General features: G+C 53.3%; 1 protein-coding gene across 1 annotated transcript in view; it reads left to right on the top strand.

Annotated features, from left to right (window-relative positions):
* Nucleotides 1-19,688, top strand: part of MPPED1 (metallophosphoesterase domain containing 1) — an 83,735-nt gene that overhangs the window by 40,815 nt on the left and 23,232 nt on the right. Inside the window, exon 3 of the mRNA XM_007941734.2 lies at nt 10,173-10,398. Coding sequence (XP_007939925.1) covers nt 10,173-10,398 — 226 coding nt within the window. The remainder of the gene's footprint in view (nt 1-10,172; nt 10,399-19,688) is intronic.

The raw sequence follows: 19,688 nt of genomic DNA on the forward strand, positions 1-19,688 counted from the left end.
CTCTGGGTAGCTGGCTATGACCAAGCAGTGACTACAACCTTGTCTCTTGTCAACTCTACTATACACCTGGGAATTCTTACAGAACATACCAATACACTTGTAGAAACATTGTCTGCCAACGCTATATGTGGTCGTGGGCACACTCCCCCTGCCCAGACATACCTAGGAGTTGAGCCTGTGCCCCATCCATCCACCGTAGATCAGTGTTTGCCATCACTGACACACAGTTGAATAGCTGATTTTTGAGTAGCTCTCCAGGCCTTCCTTCCAAGGTACACCTGGGTGACCTTGAACCTCCAACCTTCTGGTTAGCGGCTGAGTGCATTAGCCGTGTACACCGCCCCTTATTACACCCATGGATCCAGTGAACATGTACTGAGCACCTACTCAGGACCAGGCTGGGCGCTGGGGGTGGAGACAAGCATCAGATAAGGCCCCCCTCTCCCCGCGGGGGCTCCCATGTTGGTGGAGCGGCTGCCAAGTCAACCTACAGTGGCGGTCCGGCCTGGTCAGGCTGAGAGAGACAGCCTGAACACCAGGGGGCTGGGTGAAGACTGTGCTTATGGAAGATACCAGGGAAGAAGTGGCCTCTCAGCTGCTTGAGAAAAGGGGTGCTGACTTGGCGTTGGCTCATAAGGAGGGTCAGGAAGGAAGCCCCAGGTGGCTGGAACAGCGTGGTCAATGTCAGGCCTCAGATGGCCCCGAGATGGGCAGGGCGGGGTGATGAGAGCAGAGGTCTGAGCACCAGACAGGGCTTGGCCTGGAGGGGGCGCTGTAGCCTTGAGCTCGGAATGCCTTTCCACCCACTGTCACCAGCTTGGCCCCTCTCGGGCCGCGTGAGCCCCACAAGGGGTGTTCTGGGAACGCCTTTGGGCATCTGTGTCCTGGCAACCTGCGACTCCGGGAAGATTCCCAGGAAGGCCTTCTGGCTGCCACAAAACCAAACCAAACCAAAATCCCAGCCCTCGACTCGCAACCCCCTGTGTTACAGGGTAGAGTTGGGCTCCATAGGAGTTTTTGGCTGTAATCTCTACAGAAGCAGAAGGCCAGGCCTTTTTTCCGTGTGCTGCTCGGTGGGCTGGAAGCACCGTGCCTCAGGTCCCCGTGACTGGTTCCTTCTGGCTGCATATGGCGCTGTTCTCTCTTGGGGAAAGCACAGGGCCCCTTCGCTGTCCTTTTCAGCCTAAGTCATATGTGCTTTGTGGTAGCAACGGAAGCAAGCATTCGAAAACCACAAGGACAGCATGTCCCTGTGTTTAAAACATTTCCCAGGAAAAACAAATGCTTGGAAGTTAAACATTTTGGCTATTAAGACGGAGCAGAAGAAAAATCACATTTGCCTTTTAAATATGGGCACCAGCGTTGAGTCTCGAATCCAGAAGTCTCCCACGCAGGACCTGCGCCGGCTGGGTGTGCGCTGGCCCTGCGAGGCCCTGCAGCCAGTGGAGGTGGGGCTTGGTTCCAGGGCTGGTGCCCCGTGTCGTGGGTGTCACAGCATCGAGCTCTGCACCAGCAGAGCTGTAAATGGGCTGCTGTGTGACCCTGGCCAGGTGCCCTAACCTCTCTGAGCCTCCTTTGTTATTGCCAGCTTTGCAGCTAACCTTTACGCCACGGGTGGTAGGTGGCACCGTTGATTCCTCTTAACAGCCCGTAACAACCGTGGCTGACAGTTTTTGAGCACTGTTCTGGGTGCTTTCGTTATAAGGGCCCAGTGAAGGGCGTTGTGGTGGTGGTTAGTTGCTGCTAAGTAGGTCCCGACTCCTGAGGACCCCGCGAGTACAGAGTGGCACTGCTTTTTGGGGTGTTCAAGGCTGTGGCCTCTTGGGAGCTGATCCCTGGGCCTGTCTCCCAAAGCGCCTCTGGCTGGGGTTTGAGCCTCCAACCTTGTGTCTAGTCCTTGAATCTTAACCAGCTGTGCCTTCTAGGGACTCTGTGAAAAGTCTTAGATGTTCCTGTTTGACAGGTGAGGACAGTGAGGGTCAGAGAAGTTAGGGCCTCCCTTCAGGCCAGACAGCCAGCAGAAGGCAGAGACGGACCCAGCCCAGAACTCGCACCCCTAACCCTTTGCAAGCTGCCTCTTGTCTGTGAGACGGGGTGATGTACCTTGCCTCTGAAGTGTGTCTTTGTGTTGTTAGTGGCGGCGGTGTCAATCCCAACTCCTGGCACCTCATGTTTTCAATGCTGTGACCATTGGGAAGCGGGACACCAGGCCTGTCTGCTGAGGGTCCTCTGGGTGTGTTCGAACCACCAACCTTTTGGCGAGTAGTCAAAGGCTGAGCCGTTTACGCCCCCAGGGCCTCTGGACGCATCAGATGTGCTTGCTCAGCACAGTGCCTGGTGCGGGAACACGCTCCACGCAGGGCAGCAACCCCAACTCTGCAGACACAGCCCCTACGGTGTGACAGCCGCGGCCGGAAGGCCAGCACGTGCCTCCAGTCTCTTCACCTTGCTCAGACGACACACACAAGTCCCTGTCTCCTTGCATCCCTGCCTCGACTCTGTGTGCTGGGCTAGGTGTTCTCGTCACTGGCGCCTGTTTGCTGGCGGCAGACACCCGAGCCTGCTCCATGCTCTAGTCTGTGGGCCCTACCAAGAATGATGTTAATGCGAATCTCCCAGACATGGCGAGCGTTTAAACACACAACTGTCAGAGACGCACTAAAAATGCAGTCAGTGAGCGTAAGGCCGCCCCTCTATCCCAGCCCCCACTGCTGCCTTCTGCAAGATTGGAGTGGGCGGAGCAAGCCGGAAGTGGGCATTTTTCTCATTGCCACTGCCTAAGGCATTTGACTGCTAACCAGAAGGCTGGCGGTTCAAATCCACCAGCCACTCCTCGGAAGGAAGGTTGGGCAATCTTCTGTAGTGATACTGCCTCGGAAACCCAAGGAGGGGTCGCTATGAGTCGACTCTGACTTGACGGCAGTGAGTTTGGTGTGGTTTTTTTGGAGAACTCAGCCAGGCTGAACGAGCCGCGGAGAACAGCGTATTTGGCGTTGAAGCGGGTGCATTTCCTGTTGAATGTAACAGATTGCGCAGTTTGGAGGCAGGACTCTGTTAGATGGGATGGGAAAGCCCTCAGGATAAAGACCCTAACTTTGGCGGGGAGCTGAGTCCCGGACACAGCAGTCACCGAGAGCCCTGCTGGCCCCCTGAGAGTCTCAGTTCCCTGTGGCAGCGTGGACGCTTGCTGACTGTGGAGTCTCTGTGGAGGTACCGCCATTTGTGGACGTGTGACAGATAGGAAGGTGGGCAGCACGGTCACCCACTAGTGCTCTGGAGAGGTACTGAGTGGTCTTCCCCACCAGGAAATCCACGAGGTGCCAAGGCCAGTGTCACAGAGAGAGTCCGGCTGAGACGAAAGGAAGCAATTTGGGAAGACGGCCTGGACATTATTAGGCAGAGTGGAAATGTACAACTTCCTTCCAGTTCTGAAGAGCTGGGGGAGTGGGGTGACTTGGATGTCCTGGGCCTCGTGCTCTGGGCAGAGGCTGGGAGACCAGCATCCTGGCCCTCTCGGCTGGGCCCCCCCGCTCTGTGTCCAGGTACGGGCTCAAATGCCCACACCCTCATTCACTGATGTCCACATGTAGCTGTGTGGTCCCCAACGGTCCACTCCTTGGGTGTGTCCTACTGGAGGCTGGTGTGGCTATGGTTCAGGCACCCCCAGGGCAGGTGACGGAGTCCCTGCTCATCATTGACCTTGAGCTGTGTGACCTGGAGCAAGTCCCTTCCTCTCTCTGAGCCTCACTTGCCTCCTCTGTGTAGTGAGTGGCTGGGATTGGAAGCTCTGTTGGTCGCTTCCGGTAGTGACCGCTTAGCTGTGTCTTGTCCGTCATTGTGTCTCTGATGGTACCTCACCCAGAGACAGTGAGGGCTGCGGAAAGCTGACCAGGGCTGGGGGCTTTATGATGAGGTTCAGCGTCGGAGAGGAAGAAGAGTTTCCTGCTTGATGAGAACTCAGGTTGGGTCAGCTGGATTCCTGGCTTTGGTTGGGCTGATGGGGAAGGTGGATAAGAAGAGCACTGGACCCCGTCGGCCTCTCTGTGAGCCTCACTGAGGCCTGCACGGCCGCCCAGACACCTGAGCTGTGGCCCGGAGCTCCCGGCCTTTAGGCAGGCTGCCTCTCTCTGGCTTCCCAGCTTGCCGTCTTTGGCTGTGGGGAAACAGTACATTCCAGCCTCCAAGGTTGACGCTGCCGAATCCCTTTTCCCGCCTGCCTGGGGAACCCCTGTCTCCCAGGGTTCGGGTGTTTCTTGGGACCTTGCCTGGGCAGGGAGGTGCCAGAGAGGCTTTCCTAGATGTCACCCCTCATATCTGCCAACAGGGAGGGCAGGCAGCGTACAGAAGTTTCCCCAGAAGACCCTGCACATCGAGCAATAGACCGAAGTCTCCCAAATGCCCCCTCACCCACCACCGAGGCACAGTGGCAAGAAGGCCTGCAGTGGTGGGTCATTGGGTGTTTTGCCTGGTCAGCCTGGTCGCCTCAGGGTGACGGGAGACCCAGAAGACGAGGGCAGTCTTTGGCTGTGACAATAGAGGGAGCAGACCTGGGTGGGGGAAGGTACTTTGGTCCTGAGTTCCGATTCTCCACCCCGACTCCAGCCTGCAAGAGAGCAGGTCCAGCTGGGGGGATTCAGAGAGATGGACACTCAGAATTGCACACGAGGTTAGGGCTCTGAAAAGCATGGCTTCCAGGGACAGCTGCAGGAGAAGTTTGCAGTAAAGAGGGATGCAGGGAGACAGAGTTGGTAAAAAGGAGACAGACCAAGGATAGATGGGTTGGTTGATAAATGCCATTGTTGCATCCATCTACCCCTCCCTCCCTCTTCCACCCATCCATCCATTCATCCTTCCATCCATCCATCCATCCACCCGTCCATCTGTCCATCCATCCATCCCATCCGTCTATCTGCCTGTCCATCCATCCATCCATCTGTCCTTCTGCCTGCCCATCCATCTGTCCGTCTGTCCATCCATCCATCCATCCATCCATCCATCCGTCTATCTGCCTGTCCATCCACCCATCCATCCATCCGTCCATCCATCTGTCCATCCATCTATCCATCCATCCATCTGTCCGTCTGTCCATCCATCCATCCATCCATCCATCTGCCTGTCCATCCACCCATCCATCCATCCGTCCATCCATCTGTCCATCCACCTATCCATCCATCCATCTGTCTGCCTGTCCATCCATCCATCTGTCCGTCCATCCATCCATCCATCTGTCCATCCATCCATCCCATCCATCCATCTGCATGTCCATCCATCCATCCATCCGTCCATCTGTACATCCATCTATCCATCATCCATCCGTCTGCCTGTCCATCCATCCATCCATCTGTCCGTCCATCCATCCATCCATCCATCCGTCCATCCATCCATCCATCCATCCATCCATCCATCCATCCATCTATCCAAAAGCGTGTCGCGTGAAGGTGCAGAGTGCAGGCTCAGGATGGGGGAGATGAGGCCAAGCCACAGATCTCTCAAGTGTCTGTTGTCCTCTCTGCTGGCCCATCACTTTGTCACTGGTTTATGTAAACAGGCAGCCTCTCTGAGTCTTGTTGTTTCCAGGTGTAAAGTGGGACTAGTGATACTTAAGCATTGCTGAAGGTCATGCCCAGTTGGTGAGTTGCAGACAGACAGGCAGACCTCCAGCCCCGAGGAGCCCGGTACAGGGCGGTTTCTGAATTCACGAAGCATGTGCCCCCGCCTCCAAGCCCGGAGCACCCATCTGTCTGGGAGAGTGCAGACAACGTTTGCGGGTGTCCTGCCAGCAGGCTCTGGCTCCCGCCCCTGCCAGGCCTTGTCCCCCATCCCTTGTCCGCCCTTCCCTGGGAGAGAGGCAGCCTCCATCCCCCTCCTCTGCAAGGTGGGAGGAACTGGAGGGGCCGACGCTTCCTGCACACCACCCCAGGCCGTTGGAAGCTGCAGAAAGAGGTGAAACCGTAAGTTAGAGTAATTTGCTGATTTGCTTAAGTAAAACCCCCATCAGTGACGTGACATAAATACACGAGTGCCGTCTCCAGCTCCCCAGCCGCGTGGCGTGTGGAGCAGGATGGATGGGTGATGTGACGTGGAAATGGGCGTGAGACCCATCTGGAGGCAGTCAGCAGTGACTGTCCTCCCACCCCCAGCCCAGTGGGTCTGCCGCCCGCCTCTGTAGTGCATGTGTGGGCTTGGCGAGGGGTCGCATGCTCACGCTGGTCCGGTGGCCTTGCTGGGGTCTGAGTCGCCAATACAGAGGGGCCCACTGGACCACAGGCTCTGGGACCCGGCCAGGGTCTCACTTTGCTCAGCTACAGAGCAGAGGAGGGAAACCCTAGCTTGGAAGGTCTGTGGGGATTTGAGATCTCAGCCCTTCACCTAGGCGGCTGGCCTGATGGTAGGTCCATCACCGCTGTGTCATCTGTGACCCTTCTCCAGTGGGGCGGCCATGCACATCTCTTCCCTCCCACCAGGAGCCTGAACGCTGCCGTCAAGTTGTTCTCTGTCCCCTTGGCCAGGCTTCTCTGGGACCTGCTGGGGACGGAGATGGGAGCTAGCAGACGACTCGGCGCCCTGGGCCAGGCCTGGCCGGCTGGCCATGATGAAACACATAGGGTGTGTGAGGCTAGGAAACGGGGGTTCTGGGGAGCTGATCCCCAGGACCTGAGGAGAAACACCCCAGGGACGAGGCCTGTCTCCAGTGACTGCTGCAGGCCGACCATAAAGCCAGAATGGCTGCAGGGCCGGGCAGGCCCGTAACATGAGTGCAGTGGGCTGGGGGTGAGGCAGTAGGGACAGGTGCAGACTGGGGCAAACTGGACTTTCACATCCTCTCTAAGGGGGACACAGATACTCAACGCCTCCTGACTGAGCCAGGACCGTGAGATTTAAAAATTTATCGATTGACTTCTGGAAAACAAAGAGTAGAGTTTTATTGGGAATCTCCCTAGTTTCTAATGCTGACAATAGATTAAAAAAATTAAGTCAACAAAATATGTCTGTGGGCAGGTCAGGCCTGCCGGCTTTTCGTTTGCAGGCTCTGGCCTGGCGTTTGCAAACATCAGAAGTCGAACCTGCTCCTTCGAGTCAGTAATCCTGCAAGAGCCCCTAGAGGTGGGCGTTCACTGTTGCTATTTGACGTGAGGCGGTCTGGGCCCAGGGGCGGCAGAGCTGAGCGCCTGCAGCCTGTTGTCTTCAGCTCTGGAGGTAGCCATCAGCACGGACGGGAACACTGTTCCTCCAGCCTGCAGAGGAGTCTGGCTGCTGGGGAGTGGGGTGAGCACACATCACTCTCTGCCTGCTTTGCACCAGACTTCTCTCCAGGGACCGATTACCCAATAAGTGAGGTAAGCACAGTCTTACTTGTGCTTACTTCCCGATGGTGAAAAACACGTAGAGCTGTTCACTACACATTAGTAAGTAAGCATGCGTGAACCTGTGCTTGCCTCGCTTATTGTATAGCTCAACACTACATTCCCTGTCACAGCTGGGAGGCGGGATGGGAATCAGGTGGTTGTCCAGTGGCCATCTGCGATCAGACAGAACGGGCAGGTCTCAGCACGGAGGGGAGGAGTGAGCTGTTTTAATTGGGTCCTGGAGCTTCTGTTTCAATAGAATTAGAATATAATAATAGCTGCATGGCTGTTAACCCAAAGGTCAGCAGTTTGAACCCACTAGCTGCTCCATGGGAGAAAGATGGGGTGGTCTGCTTCTGTTACAGTCTTGGAAACCCTATGGGCTGTTCCACTTTGTCCTCTAGGGGCGCTGTGAGTCAGAATTGATGGCAATGGGTTTGATTTGGGGTTTGGTAGTTGCAGTAGATGGATTTTATTGTACCACGTGGCCATAAAACTGTCAGCCCTTCCCTGGAACTTACGTGTGGGCTGGGGGGACAGCTTCCTCCTAGAAGTCTTACTGGGAACCGAGCCTGGTCGCGTGTCCATCACACCCGTCACGTCTGATCCGGTACTGTGAGCATCAGTTTCCAGTAAGGCAGGTGATTCCCAGAATTGGGGGCAGAGATGATTCTGGAATTTGGTTTGTGGAACGCTCCGACAGCAGACAAGTTGGAAGGTCATGTACCGGTCAATGGCGGAAAGGCCGAGTGTCGGCTGCCCCCCTGGAGGGTGAGGGGACAGCCGGCTGGGCCAGGGACAGATACTGCAGGTGCCCACACCTTCATCAGGGATCTTGGGTGACTGGCCCAGCCTCAGACAGGTGACGGGTGATGGAGCCAGGGTTTGGGCCTGGTCAGCTGGCTCCAAAGCCAGCTTTGCCCTGAGTGTGACCTTGTGAGGTCATGTCACCCAGGGACAGAAAGCATGCATTGTGCCCTGTGGGTCTGTGGGTCTCTGCTGGCTCAGAGGGAGCCTGTCACCTCTCGCTCTTCTTCCTTCTCTTCGTGACCTGGAGCCTGAAGGGTAAGGGACCTGGAGAGGGTGGTCTTACATGTCACTCCTTGCAGCCCCGCTTTCCTCTCCAGGAACTCTGCCAAGGCATGGTGTCCCCCTCCCCCCCAAGGAGGTCAGTGGGGCCCCTGGGAAGTGCTTGGGGCCAAGGACTGGCCTTGACCAGCTCAGCCCCCTCCTGGCCATGTGTCCTCTGACTCATCACAGCCCCACACTCTGGGACTCAGTTTCCCCATCAGCATGATGGAGGTGATGATAGAGCCTGGCTGGGTGCTGGCACACAGTGGGCATTCATGTGCGCACACGCACCTGCACACAGTGGGCGTTCATGTGCGCACACGCACCTGCACACAGTGGGCGTTCATGTGCGCACACGCACCTGCACTGGGTGGGCGTTCATGTGCGCACACACACCTGCACACGGTGGGCGTTCATGTGCGCACACGCACCTGCACACAGTGGGTGTTCACGTGTGTACCCGAGGGTCCCCTGGGATCATCCTAAAGGTTAGCATCTCACACCAGCTCCCTCAGCTCTCAGAGGTCAGGTCACCTAGATGATCTGTTAAGTAATGGGGTGGCTGTGGGTGTCCCCATCACTGCCCCAAGGCCCCTGCACCAGGCCGTCATTCACACACCCCTTGGTGCTCGCCTCACCCACCGGGCCACTTCTCATAGGGAGGGGCTGGAGAAAGGCTTGGGCCTCTCGGTTCCCCTGTCACCTGCACCACTGTGCTTTGTACCCACCAGGGCCCCAGGTGTCATCGTGACCCACCTGAAGCCTGCGGAGCCCAGCAGCTGAGGCCTGTGGGACGCGGGGAGTCCTGCACCCAGGCCTGGGATTAGGCTGGCTCTCGGTGGGGTAGGATGGGCAGGTGGTGGTTTACTGGGGCCAAGGGGCTGTGGGCCCTGCGGGTGGCTGCCCAGGGGCCCAGCCTACATCAGACCACCAGGAGGAACCTCCTGAGACCCTGCAAAGTATGGCCCCTGAAAAAAGAGAGGAGAGAAGTCTGGCTTCAAGGAACTTGTCTAGGAGTTGCCCAAAGCAGCACTCACTCACACACACACTCACTGCCATCAAGTCGGTTCGACTCATGGTGACCCCCATTGGGTTTCTGAGACTGTAAATCTTTACGGAAGTAGGTCGCCCCATCATCCTTCCGCAGAGCAGCTGATGGGCTTGAACTGCTGACCTTCTGGTTAGCAGCCAAATGCCTCATCCACCACACCACCAGAGCTCCTTAGAAACAACACTGGGATGGTGTTGTTATCCAGATCCATCGCTGGTGGTTTGGGTTTAGACTTGGCTTTCATTTTGAACGATGTGGTTGTGGGTGAGGACACTGTGTTCTTTCTGTGTGTGGTTCCAAAGGTTCTGACTAGGCTCTGCAAAGTGCTTGCAATTCCTCTTGGGGCCTGGAAGGTGGAGACTTCAGACACCATGTTTGGGGGCCTGGGACAGAGAGACTGAGAGCCAGGGCTGGAGGTCCGGGCCACAGTCAGGTGCCAGTGAGGGCTGTGGGGACGCAAGAGACTGAGGCCTGGCCCGGGGTGTCTGCAGCTCACAGGCTGCTCACTTGCCCTCCGCTCCCACTGTCTCAGGAGCCCGTGGTGCTCAGGTCCCAGCAGGCAGGGCTCAGTGACTGCGGTGCTGCCTCCTGTGGTCCACTGGTTTTGGGGTGGGCACAGCAGGGGCAGCTGTCCCACTCGGCCACAGTGGCTCTGGGAAGGGTCACCAGTGGTCCGCTGTGTGTCTGTCTGTCCTTCCCCACAGGCAGCCTGCCCTATGAGTATAAGATTGTGATTGCGGGCAACCACGAGCTGACCTTCGACCAGGAGTTCATGGCCGACCTCATCAAGCAGGACTTTTACTACTTCCCATCTGTGTCGAAGCTGAAGCCGGAGAACTACGAGAACGTCCAGTCCCTGCTGACCAACTGCGTCTACCTACAGGACTCGGAGGTCACCGTGCGCGGCTTCCGGATCTACGGCTCTCCGTGGTGAGCACCCGAGGGCAGGAGGGGAGCGGGTCTGGGATCTCTCCTTACCTGCTGTGTGACCCTCAGCCGGTCACTGTGGCTCTCTGGGCCTCCTTCTGTGTATCTGTTGGAGAATAGCAATACCTGCTGTATTGTCTCACATACGGGCAGGCACTATTATATGCCCATTTTACAGATGAGGAAACTGAAGCACAGAGAGGGTGAAAGACTTGAGGAAGGTCACATAGCTGGGAAGGGGCAGAACCAGGATTCAAACCAGGCAGTTTGGTTCCAGAACCCCGGCTTTCAACCATTCCTCCGTAGTGCTGGGACGTTTCCCTACCACCTACCCCCTTGTAAGAAACAAACACAAAAAACGACGTGCTGCTTGATCAGCCCAGCTGAGGAACCCTGCCCCATCAGATTTCCAAGGCTGTCAATCTTCACAAAAGCAGACTGTCTCATCTTTCTCCCATGGAGTGGCTGGTGGGTTTGAACCAAAGACCTTTCGGTTTGCAGTCAAGCACTTTAACCACTGCGCCATCAGGGCTCCTAACTGAGGACAAACTCACTGCCGTTGAGTCGGGTTCGACTCATAGCGACCCCTCCTTGAGTTTCTGAAGCGGTTTCACTGCAGAAGTAGATTGCCCAATCTTCCTTCTGAGGAGTAGCTGGTGGGTTTGAACTGCCAGCCTTCTGATTAACAGTCAAATAAATGCCTTAGGCCCTACGCCACCAGAGCTCCCAATTGAGGACAGGCAGTGGGAATTTCATGGAAGGCCATATGGCTGTTTTACTGCACGTGGACAGCAGCTGTTTAAAAACAAACACATGCCAAGCCCTTATTCCCCATTGGGGACCCCAGAATCTGCCTAGTTCCCAGCTCACTTGGCTCATTGTGGCTCTGTGTGGTGGGCAGGTGCCCCGAGCCCCAGGTGACAGATGGACTCCCTCCGTGGGGCAGTCTTGTCTGAAGAGAATGTGTAGGGTGGATGGCCTGGGCTGGAGGGGCATGTGGGTGGGAAGGCAGAGTGTGTTCATGGCCTGTTTCTGGCCGGCCTGGGCCACGTGGGGGCCTGGAGACAAAGCCACAAGACCCTGCTGGAGAGAGAGGTGTTCCTAAGCACTGGCTCTGCCCGGACTGAGCTTCCTTCCAGGGCGCGACCACCAGCACGGGGGCTGCAGGGTCACCTCACAGTGTCTACTGCTAGTAAACCCCTTACCTGGTGCCTCCTGGCCCGTGTCTCCCACTGGCCCGGTGAGGTGGGCGTCAGAGAGCTGAGAGGAGCAGCAGATGTGTGGCTTGTGTGCAGAGCCGACAACTGTCCTGCACGGGCTTGCTCAGCTTGGGGATGTCAGGGCCATCAGGCCGGGGGCTCATCCAGGCCCAGGCCGGGGGCTCATCCAGGCCGTGCATAGAAACACCGGGCTCTGCTGTCCCGGAACCACAGCAGCTCGTCCACTCATCTGTTTATTCATTCATTCAACGATGGGCACACTCCGGTAAAGGAGGAGGGCTTAGCACGCAGCCTGCCGCGTGGCAGGTGGCCAGCAGACGTTCTTCTCCGTCTCCCTTGCCGTGTGAGTGTTGGGTTCCATGATACATGCTGCCTGGAACCCAGCAACCAGATATAGGGCCAGTTAAGTGGTGTTTTTTCTGAGTCTTTTTTCTGTCAGTACCTCTCTTCATCCATGATCCTCCCCCTCTCTCCCTACTCTCTCTCTGCCTCTACCTGTCTATGATTTGTCTGTCTGTCTATCTATATCTGTCATTCATCCATTATTTCTCTATTTCTCTACCTCTATCTCTCATTTATCTATCATCCATTCTTCCATCTATCTACCTATCAGTCCATCCATCCATCCATCCATCACCCATCCATCCATCCATCACCCATCCGTCCATCACCCATCCATCCATCCATCACCCTTCCATCCATCCATCACCCATCCATTCATCACCCATCCATCCATCATCCATCCATGTGTTCATCCATCCATTTTTTTCTCTCTCTACCTCTCTCTCTTTCTCTGTTATCCATCCTTCTATGTATCATTACATCCATCCGTCTATCCTAAAACTAAGCTAAGATGGGCTACGTGTATAAAGTTTTACATTTGTTTAGAAAACTGTTTTACATCATGAGCATCTCCTAAGCATCGAGTAGAATCACTCAAAAAGAAGCGCCAGTTTGATGGCTGGAAACAGTGTCCCACTGCCCCCACCCTCACACTGTGCTGTGTGTTTTATTGAAATACGCCCAAGGGCACAGACCCCAAGTGCATATCTTGCATTTACACAAAGTGCAGTGGAGCGTGAGGGACGTCCCGGAGGACTTCCCCTCGCTCCTGCCCAGCCCCTGTCCTCCTGCCCAGGACCCCGCCCGCACACCTCACCGAGTAGCCTCCTTTGGCCTGCCTTGTCCTTTCTGCCATGGGGTCCTCCAGTGCCATTGCTCTGGGCTGGCTTCTCGCCAGCTGTGCCGTGTTGTGCGGGGTATCGACCGTGTGTTAATTTCCCGTTGGAGTCATGCAGCGGACAGTGGCGCTCAAGTCACTTGTGACTCAGGGCAACCCCACGTGGGTCAGAGAACGTGCTCTGTAGGGTGTTCGTAGCGGGTTTTTCTGCAAGTGGTGATCAGGCCTTTCTCTCCAGCCCCTCTGGGTGGACTCACTGCCAGCCTTTCAGTTAACAGCTGAGTGCTTACCTGCCTGTACCTCAGGGTGTCCTCTGTTCTATGAACATCCCACAGCCTGCGCTCATTCTGAGTCAGGCTGTACCTCTGACTGGTGCGACTCGAGCGTTCTGTCACATCTGGGTGGGTCGTTCTGTGGGGTGTCCGCCCAGGGGCGGACGTGCTGGATTACAGTGGAGGTGTGTGCCTAGCACGTCACTGCTGCTTGACAGTGTTGCCAAGAGGCTGTGACAGGGTGTGTGGCCCCCAGCCGGGTGAAAGGCCCATGTCTCCCTGTTGCCATTTTAACCCCCTGCCTATTTCTGATGCTCAGTGTTTTTTCAAATGGACATCTGTTTATCTTCCATTTGTAAATTACTTGGTTACGCCTCTTGGTCATTTTTCCTTTTGGGGAACTAGTATTTTTCAAAGTTAATTAAGGAGCAGTTTTGTATAAAAACAGTATGAACTGTTGCCATTGTTGTTGTGGGTGTATTTTCATAGTGTTTTGGTTACCTAGTGCCGCTCTGACAGGGATATACCACAGGTGGGATGGTGTGAAGAAACAGGAGTTTATTCTCGTACAGTTTTGAGGCTTTAAGTCCGAGTTGAAAGTGCCAGGCTCTAGGGACTGGGCAAAAGCCCCTCAATCTTGGGCTTCAGCTCTGCCTCCTGCTTCCGGCCCACTGAGGCAAGAGGCTTTTCTTCACTCAGCTGCTGGCTGCTGAAGCTGATAAGCTCAAGGTTGACAAGTAACAAGGCACAGTTACCAAACCACACAGGAGGCCGTTAATGCAGGTCCATTGAAACTCCCAAGGTCGGCAGAGCATGGCAGGCTGCTGAGCAATGTCTCGGCTACATGCAGGGTTTAAGCGTGCCATAAGCTAGAGACTTCCCCAAGGCTTCTCCTTCTATGCGAGAAGCAGCCCACATCCCTAAGACTCAGCTGCTCACAGTAGATTCCACCATGGAATTGATTACCGTCTCATCATGGGACCAGCCACTGAACCAGGCCCAGCCAAGTTGACACACAAACTTAACCACCACACATACTTCTTATTTTCTTCTCTCTCTGTTTTTCTCTCCCAATAGGGTAATTTTAGATTCTTAGATGGTGAAATCATTCCACCATTCCCTTTGTGGTTCTGTCTTATACTTTTAGGCAAAGACCCTTCCCCATCCTGAGATCAGTTATACATTCCTTCTGAGTTATTGTTGTAAGTAGTGGCCTTTTATTTCCAGAGCAAGATAATGAGATAAGAATGTAGATTAATGGCTAATTTTTTGACATCATGGGTGAATAATCCATTTCTTCTATATCACCTATGTGAAAATTTATTTTGCAAGGAAACTTTTATGCACGATGTCTTTTCTATGCATTATCACCCATTGTCTCTATTTTCTGTGTCCCTATTGTAGCTTAGTATTATGTGTCAATATATGATACTGTAAACACCCACCCAGTCTCCTTTTCCAAAAGTTTCTTAGCTAATATTGCATCTTTATTCTTCCAGAATTTTAGATTTACTTTGTTAATTTCTTCAAAACCTCATTGAGATTTTAATTAACATTGTGATAAAACTGTGTATAAGTATTAAAAAACAATCCTTATCTGCACAGTAACTCAGTCTTCCCATCTGGGAGAATGATACAGCCCCTACATATACAAACTGTTGTTGTTGTGATTTGCCATCGAGTCGGCCCCGACTCATAGCGACCACTCCTTGGGTTTCCGAGGCGGTATCACTTTGGAAGTTGATTGCCCAACCTTCCTTCTGAGGAGTGGCTGGTGGATTTGAACCGCCAGCCTTCTGGTGAGCAGTCAAGTGCCTTAGGCACTAAGATACCAGAGCTCCTATACAAACTTTAGTTTGCATTTTTTTTTGGTAAAGTTTTCCCTGCCTTTTAGTGGACTCTGTGTGCTTGTTTTCAGTACCTTAAAAACAGCATGCCACTGGGTTTGTTTTTACTTTTAACCTAGTAAGAGTCTTTGTATTTTAATAGTGGGCTTGTTCTGTGTTTGTTTATTGTCCTAATCGATTTGTTTCTCTCTGTCCTCTGTGGGCCTCCTGTGTCTTTCCCCTTTCTCTGTACTGGGTAACTTCTATCCCTTTGGCTGTATCTTTTGTTCTGAGGATTTAGAAGGCATTGTTGCTGCTTTTTCATTTGCCAAAAACATTCTTCAGCTTGCGTGTCTCTGATTATAAAAGTAAAAAATGAAAAGGTATATGTTAATTCCTCCCCATTTAAAATAAGGAATTTAATTTAATTTAGCACGGTTGTCCTGTCCCTTTTATTTCTTGACCTTTTTCTTTCCACTGTAAACTTAGGCCTTTGCCCAGGGATTCTTATTTCATGCCAGTGGTAATTATTTCCACCTTACACGAGTCTTCCTTCAGCGGTGAATGTGGGGGTGGTTTAGCCTGTCCTCTAGCCGCTTTCCGTACTGCCCACGGTCCTTGGTAGATGTCGGCCAGGACCTGCTGTTTCTTGAATTCTCCTTTTTTCCGCCCCCCTTGATTTCTTAATATCTGAAGGTATTTTATCAATTAATTTTTTCAAGTAGGGGATACTGTGCTATGTTATTTGAAGTCACTTAAATGACCTTTGTTGCCCTTAGAAAGCACAAACCCTTGTCTGGGCATGGAATTGTTACTTGACAGTTTACCTGTCTCGGTTTTGTAGACTCTGACCCTTCCCGCTCTGGGGTTCATTGTTGGCAGAAGAAGAATTGAAGGCCAGCCTGAGTTTGTTCCATGTAAATAATCTGACGTTCCTTTGCCTCTTAGTGTTCAGTTTGTGTGTGTATGTGAGTGTGTTCCCTTCTGGATGTTTGAAGATTTTTTTTCCTTTATCCCTATAATTCATACATTTTTGTCAAGATGTTTAAGCTCTGGATGCTTCGTTAATTTTTCCTACTACGTAGTGAGCCTTTAAAATCTGCATGCTTATTTAGGAAAGTTATTGTTGATGATGTTTTGTGAACCCCTTCATCATAGTTCTTTTTTTCCTCAAAGGCATCAGTCTACATTTTGGTTTTGCGGCCACTCTGTCTTTCTTCTCCTCTATGCATTTCTTCTTTGTCCTGTAGTTCCCAATCTTAGCAGCTTGAGAAAAGCATTTTGGGAGCTCTGGTGGCATAATGCTTAAGACATTTGACTGCTAACCAGAAGGCTGGTGGTCCAAACCACCAGCCACTCCTCGGAAGGAAGATGGGGCAATCTACTTCTGTAGTGTTACCGCCTCGGAAACCCAAGGAGGGGTCACTATGAGTCAGATATGACTCGATGGCAGTGGGATTTCTTGATGAATTTTACTTTCTCCACTGTCAATTCTGCCAGTGTAACTTCTAAATCTTACTTCTCCTCCTCCTTTATGCTGGGGTTTCATTTATATACCAGTATAGATTTTCTCTTTTAATTCTTCTTTCTTTCCTTAGATGTAGTTTACATGCCAGCGTAGATTTTAATTCTGCTGTTGTCTGGTTGTAATACTTCTTTGACTCCTGTTTCATCCACAAGTCTTGTCAGGTCATCTGTTTTCTCCTGGTGACTGGATGTAGTTTCCTGGGAACGTCTGACCAAGGATAAGACATGATTATGGCAAGGCACTTCAGAAGCTCTTACTCTGACCCAGCCCCCGTACTAAGCATGCTATGAACGTCAAGTCATTGATCGTCACATCGACCTTTGAGGTGCGTCCGTTTTACAGATGGGGATGGGGATAGACGAGCTGAGGGACTTGCTAACCCTGAAAGCTGCCCAACAGTTGTCTAACATTGTTCTATGATTGAATTCATTCATTCATTCAAGACAAGGTTTCCCAGGTGCCTCTGTTCTCAGTCCTTGTTCTCACACTAGGGACAAGCTGTGTTCATTCTCAGAGCTCTGCTCCCTATGGGGAGTCCCTGGGTGGGGTTGATAGTTAAGCCCTTGGCCAGTAACTGAAAGGTTGGTGGTTCGAATCCACCCAAAGGGCCTTGGAGGAAAGGCCTGTGGATCTACTTCTGAAAAGTCACAGCCTTGGAAACCCTATGAAGCAGTTGGAGTTGCCTCCATGGCAATGGGTCTGGTTTGGGAATTTCGGGCCCTCTGAGCCTTCAAGTTCTGGTCCCTGTCCTTTGTGTGGGATGTGTGTCTATAGCGCTGTGTTTGCCCTTTGCCAGGTTGGGCTGTCCCCTCTCACTGTCCACTCAGGGCCAGGCAGAGCCCTCTCTGACCACAGCCAGGCTCTCTTCCTTGTGCTGCACTCCCACCTCATGCCTCAGTGTCCAGCGTGTGTTCATCAAAGACCTCCCGCCCCCCGGCTCTCTGCCACCAGCTGGACTGCCAGTTTTTGATATTTATGGGCTTAGGAAGTTCATTCTTTTCTGTATCTCTAAAGGTGTTTTGGCAGGAGGTTGAGAAAGACCACAGTAGGAACCGCTCCCCGGTGGCATTTTGAGCTGGAACCTACGCCCTAGGTTTACTTGTTTACCTGGGGGTGGAGCTCCACTTTGCCTGCGTGTGTACTGGACAGGAGACCCTGCAGTTCAGGGGTAGGATCCTTGCCTTCCATGCAGGAGGCCCGGGTTCTGTACCCGAGTGGAGGCCTGCATCATGCTATGATGCTGAGGGGGTGTCAACTCAGCTTCCAGACTAAGATGACCTGGAAGTAGACCTGGCCATCTACTTCCAGAGGTCACCCGTGAAGCCCCATGGCTCACAATGATCTGATCCATAGCCCATCTTGGGGATGGTGTAGGCAGGACAGTTTCATTCCATTGTGTACAGGGGCACCATGGGGTGGGACCCATTTGATGGCAATGACAGCATCAGTGACAAAGATCTGAGATCCCCCTGTGACCCAGGTGCCTGGGGAGGGGAGCCTTTTAACTTGGGCTGTGCCATGTCACGTATCATGAGATGTTCCCTCTGTATGCTGGGCTCTGACTGACACCCCACAGAGCATTCCGTCACATGAACTATGGCTGTGTTCAGTGGCCCCTGGAATAAGCGACCTGCTCCCACTTCTGTAGGAAAGTAATTTCTTTTATATTCTAGTGACTGGGGGAGCCTCAGGGTGGAAGTCAGTGTGGACAGGCTTAGAGACTAAGATTGCATGCGGACAGAAGTGCAGCAAGGCTTCTGAAGGTGAAGAAAGATTGTTGGAATCATTCCTGAGCGGTGACTTTGGTTGGAAGACAGAGCATTGGGGTCAAACCCAGGGTTCCCTTCCGCTGTGTGACTTGGGCCTGATGCTTAACCTCTCTGGGCTTTCCGGTCTTTGAAATTCATGGTTTGAGCTAAACTCACATTTACTGAGTAACTGCTCTGTTGTCCCGTGTCAGACGCTGGGCCCTGCTTTCCCATGACTGTCACTTCACCTTTTCTTTCAAAGGGCCCTTTGGCCAAGTTAGCGTTGTTGGTGTGTATTGCCGAGTTGATCCTGACTCATGGCGACCTTATATGACAGAGCGGAACTGCCCCCTAGGGTTTCCCAGGCTGTCATCTTTACGGGAGCAGGTCTCTAGGTCTTTTGTCCTATGGAGCCGCTGGCTGTGTTGGAACTGCTCAACTTCTAGTTAGCCCGTTGAGCGCTTAACCGCTGCACTACCAGGGCCCCTTAAGGCATTGTTTGCTGTGTATTCCTCTGGCTGCTGTAACAAACTACCACAGACTTAGTGGCTGAAAACAACATCCACTTAATATCTTGCAGTCCCGGAGGCCGGAAGTCCGAGCTCGGTGTCGCAGGGCTGGCTTCCTCCGAAGGCTCTGGGGGGAGAGTCAGTTTCTTGCCTTTCCGATTTCTGGAGCTGCGTTTCCTGCCTTCGCGGCCTGGGATTTTCGTTCCCATCTTCCAGGAAGCCCCTCTCTGCTTCCCCTTTGCCATCTCCTGCGGCTGCGCTAGTCTAATCATCTCCTCTGCCTCCACCTGGTGAAGGTCCCCCGTGTCGCGATCCTGAACGTCATCACGTGTGTACGTAATGAAACACTTCCGGCGGTTCCGGGGGCTGACGCAGCACCACCGTTACTGCTGAGTGGGCTCCGACTCCTGGCGGCCTCGGGTTTGAGCAGCACTTTTCACTGCCTGCTTTTTGGTGGAAGTAGATTACCAGGCCTTTCTTCCAAGGAACCTTTGGGGGGATTCAAACTTCCAACCTTCCAGTTAACAGCTGAGCATGTCAACCATTTTCATGGCCCTTGGGACTCCTTCCAGGTATTTTGTTGTTGTTGTTATGTGCCATCCAGTCAGACCGACTCATAGCGACCCCTCCTTGGGTTTCCGAGGCAGTATCACAGTGACGGAAGTACATCACCCCATCTTCCTTCCGAGGAGTGGCTGGTGGGTTTGAACCGCCAGCCTTCTGGTATTAGGACCTAGATATCGGTGGTGACCATTCTTCAAATGACCACATCTTAAGAGTGGGGCCCTTTGCTCGTTTAAACTGCCTGTGGGGTCTCAGTGGGTTAAGCACTCGGCTTTGAACTTAAAGGTCAGTGGTTTGAACCCACCAGCTGCTCCCGGGAAGAAAGTTGAGGTGGTCTGCTTTTGTGAAGATTGACAGCCTTGGAAACCCTGTGGGCAGTTCCACTCTGTCCTCTAGGGGCGCTGTGGGTCAGAATGGACTCCATGGCAGTGGGTGTGGTTTGGGCT

Source organism: Orycteropus afer, unplaced genomic scaffold, assembly GCF_000298275.1.
Source record: "Orycteropus afer afer isolate SDZICR_OR568_19922 unplaced genomic scaffold, OryAfe1.0 scaffold00083, whole genome shotgun sequence".
NCBI lineage: Eukaryota > Metazoa > Chordata > Mammalia > Tubulidentata > Orycteropodidae > Orycteropus > Orycteropus afer.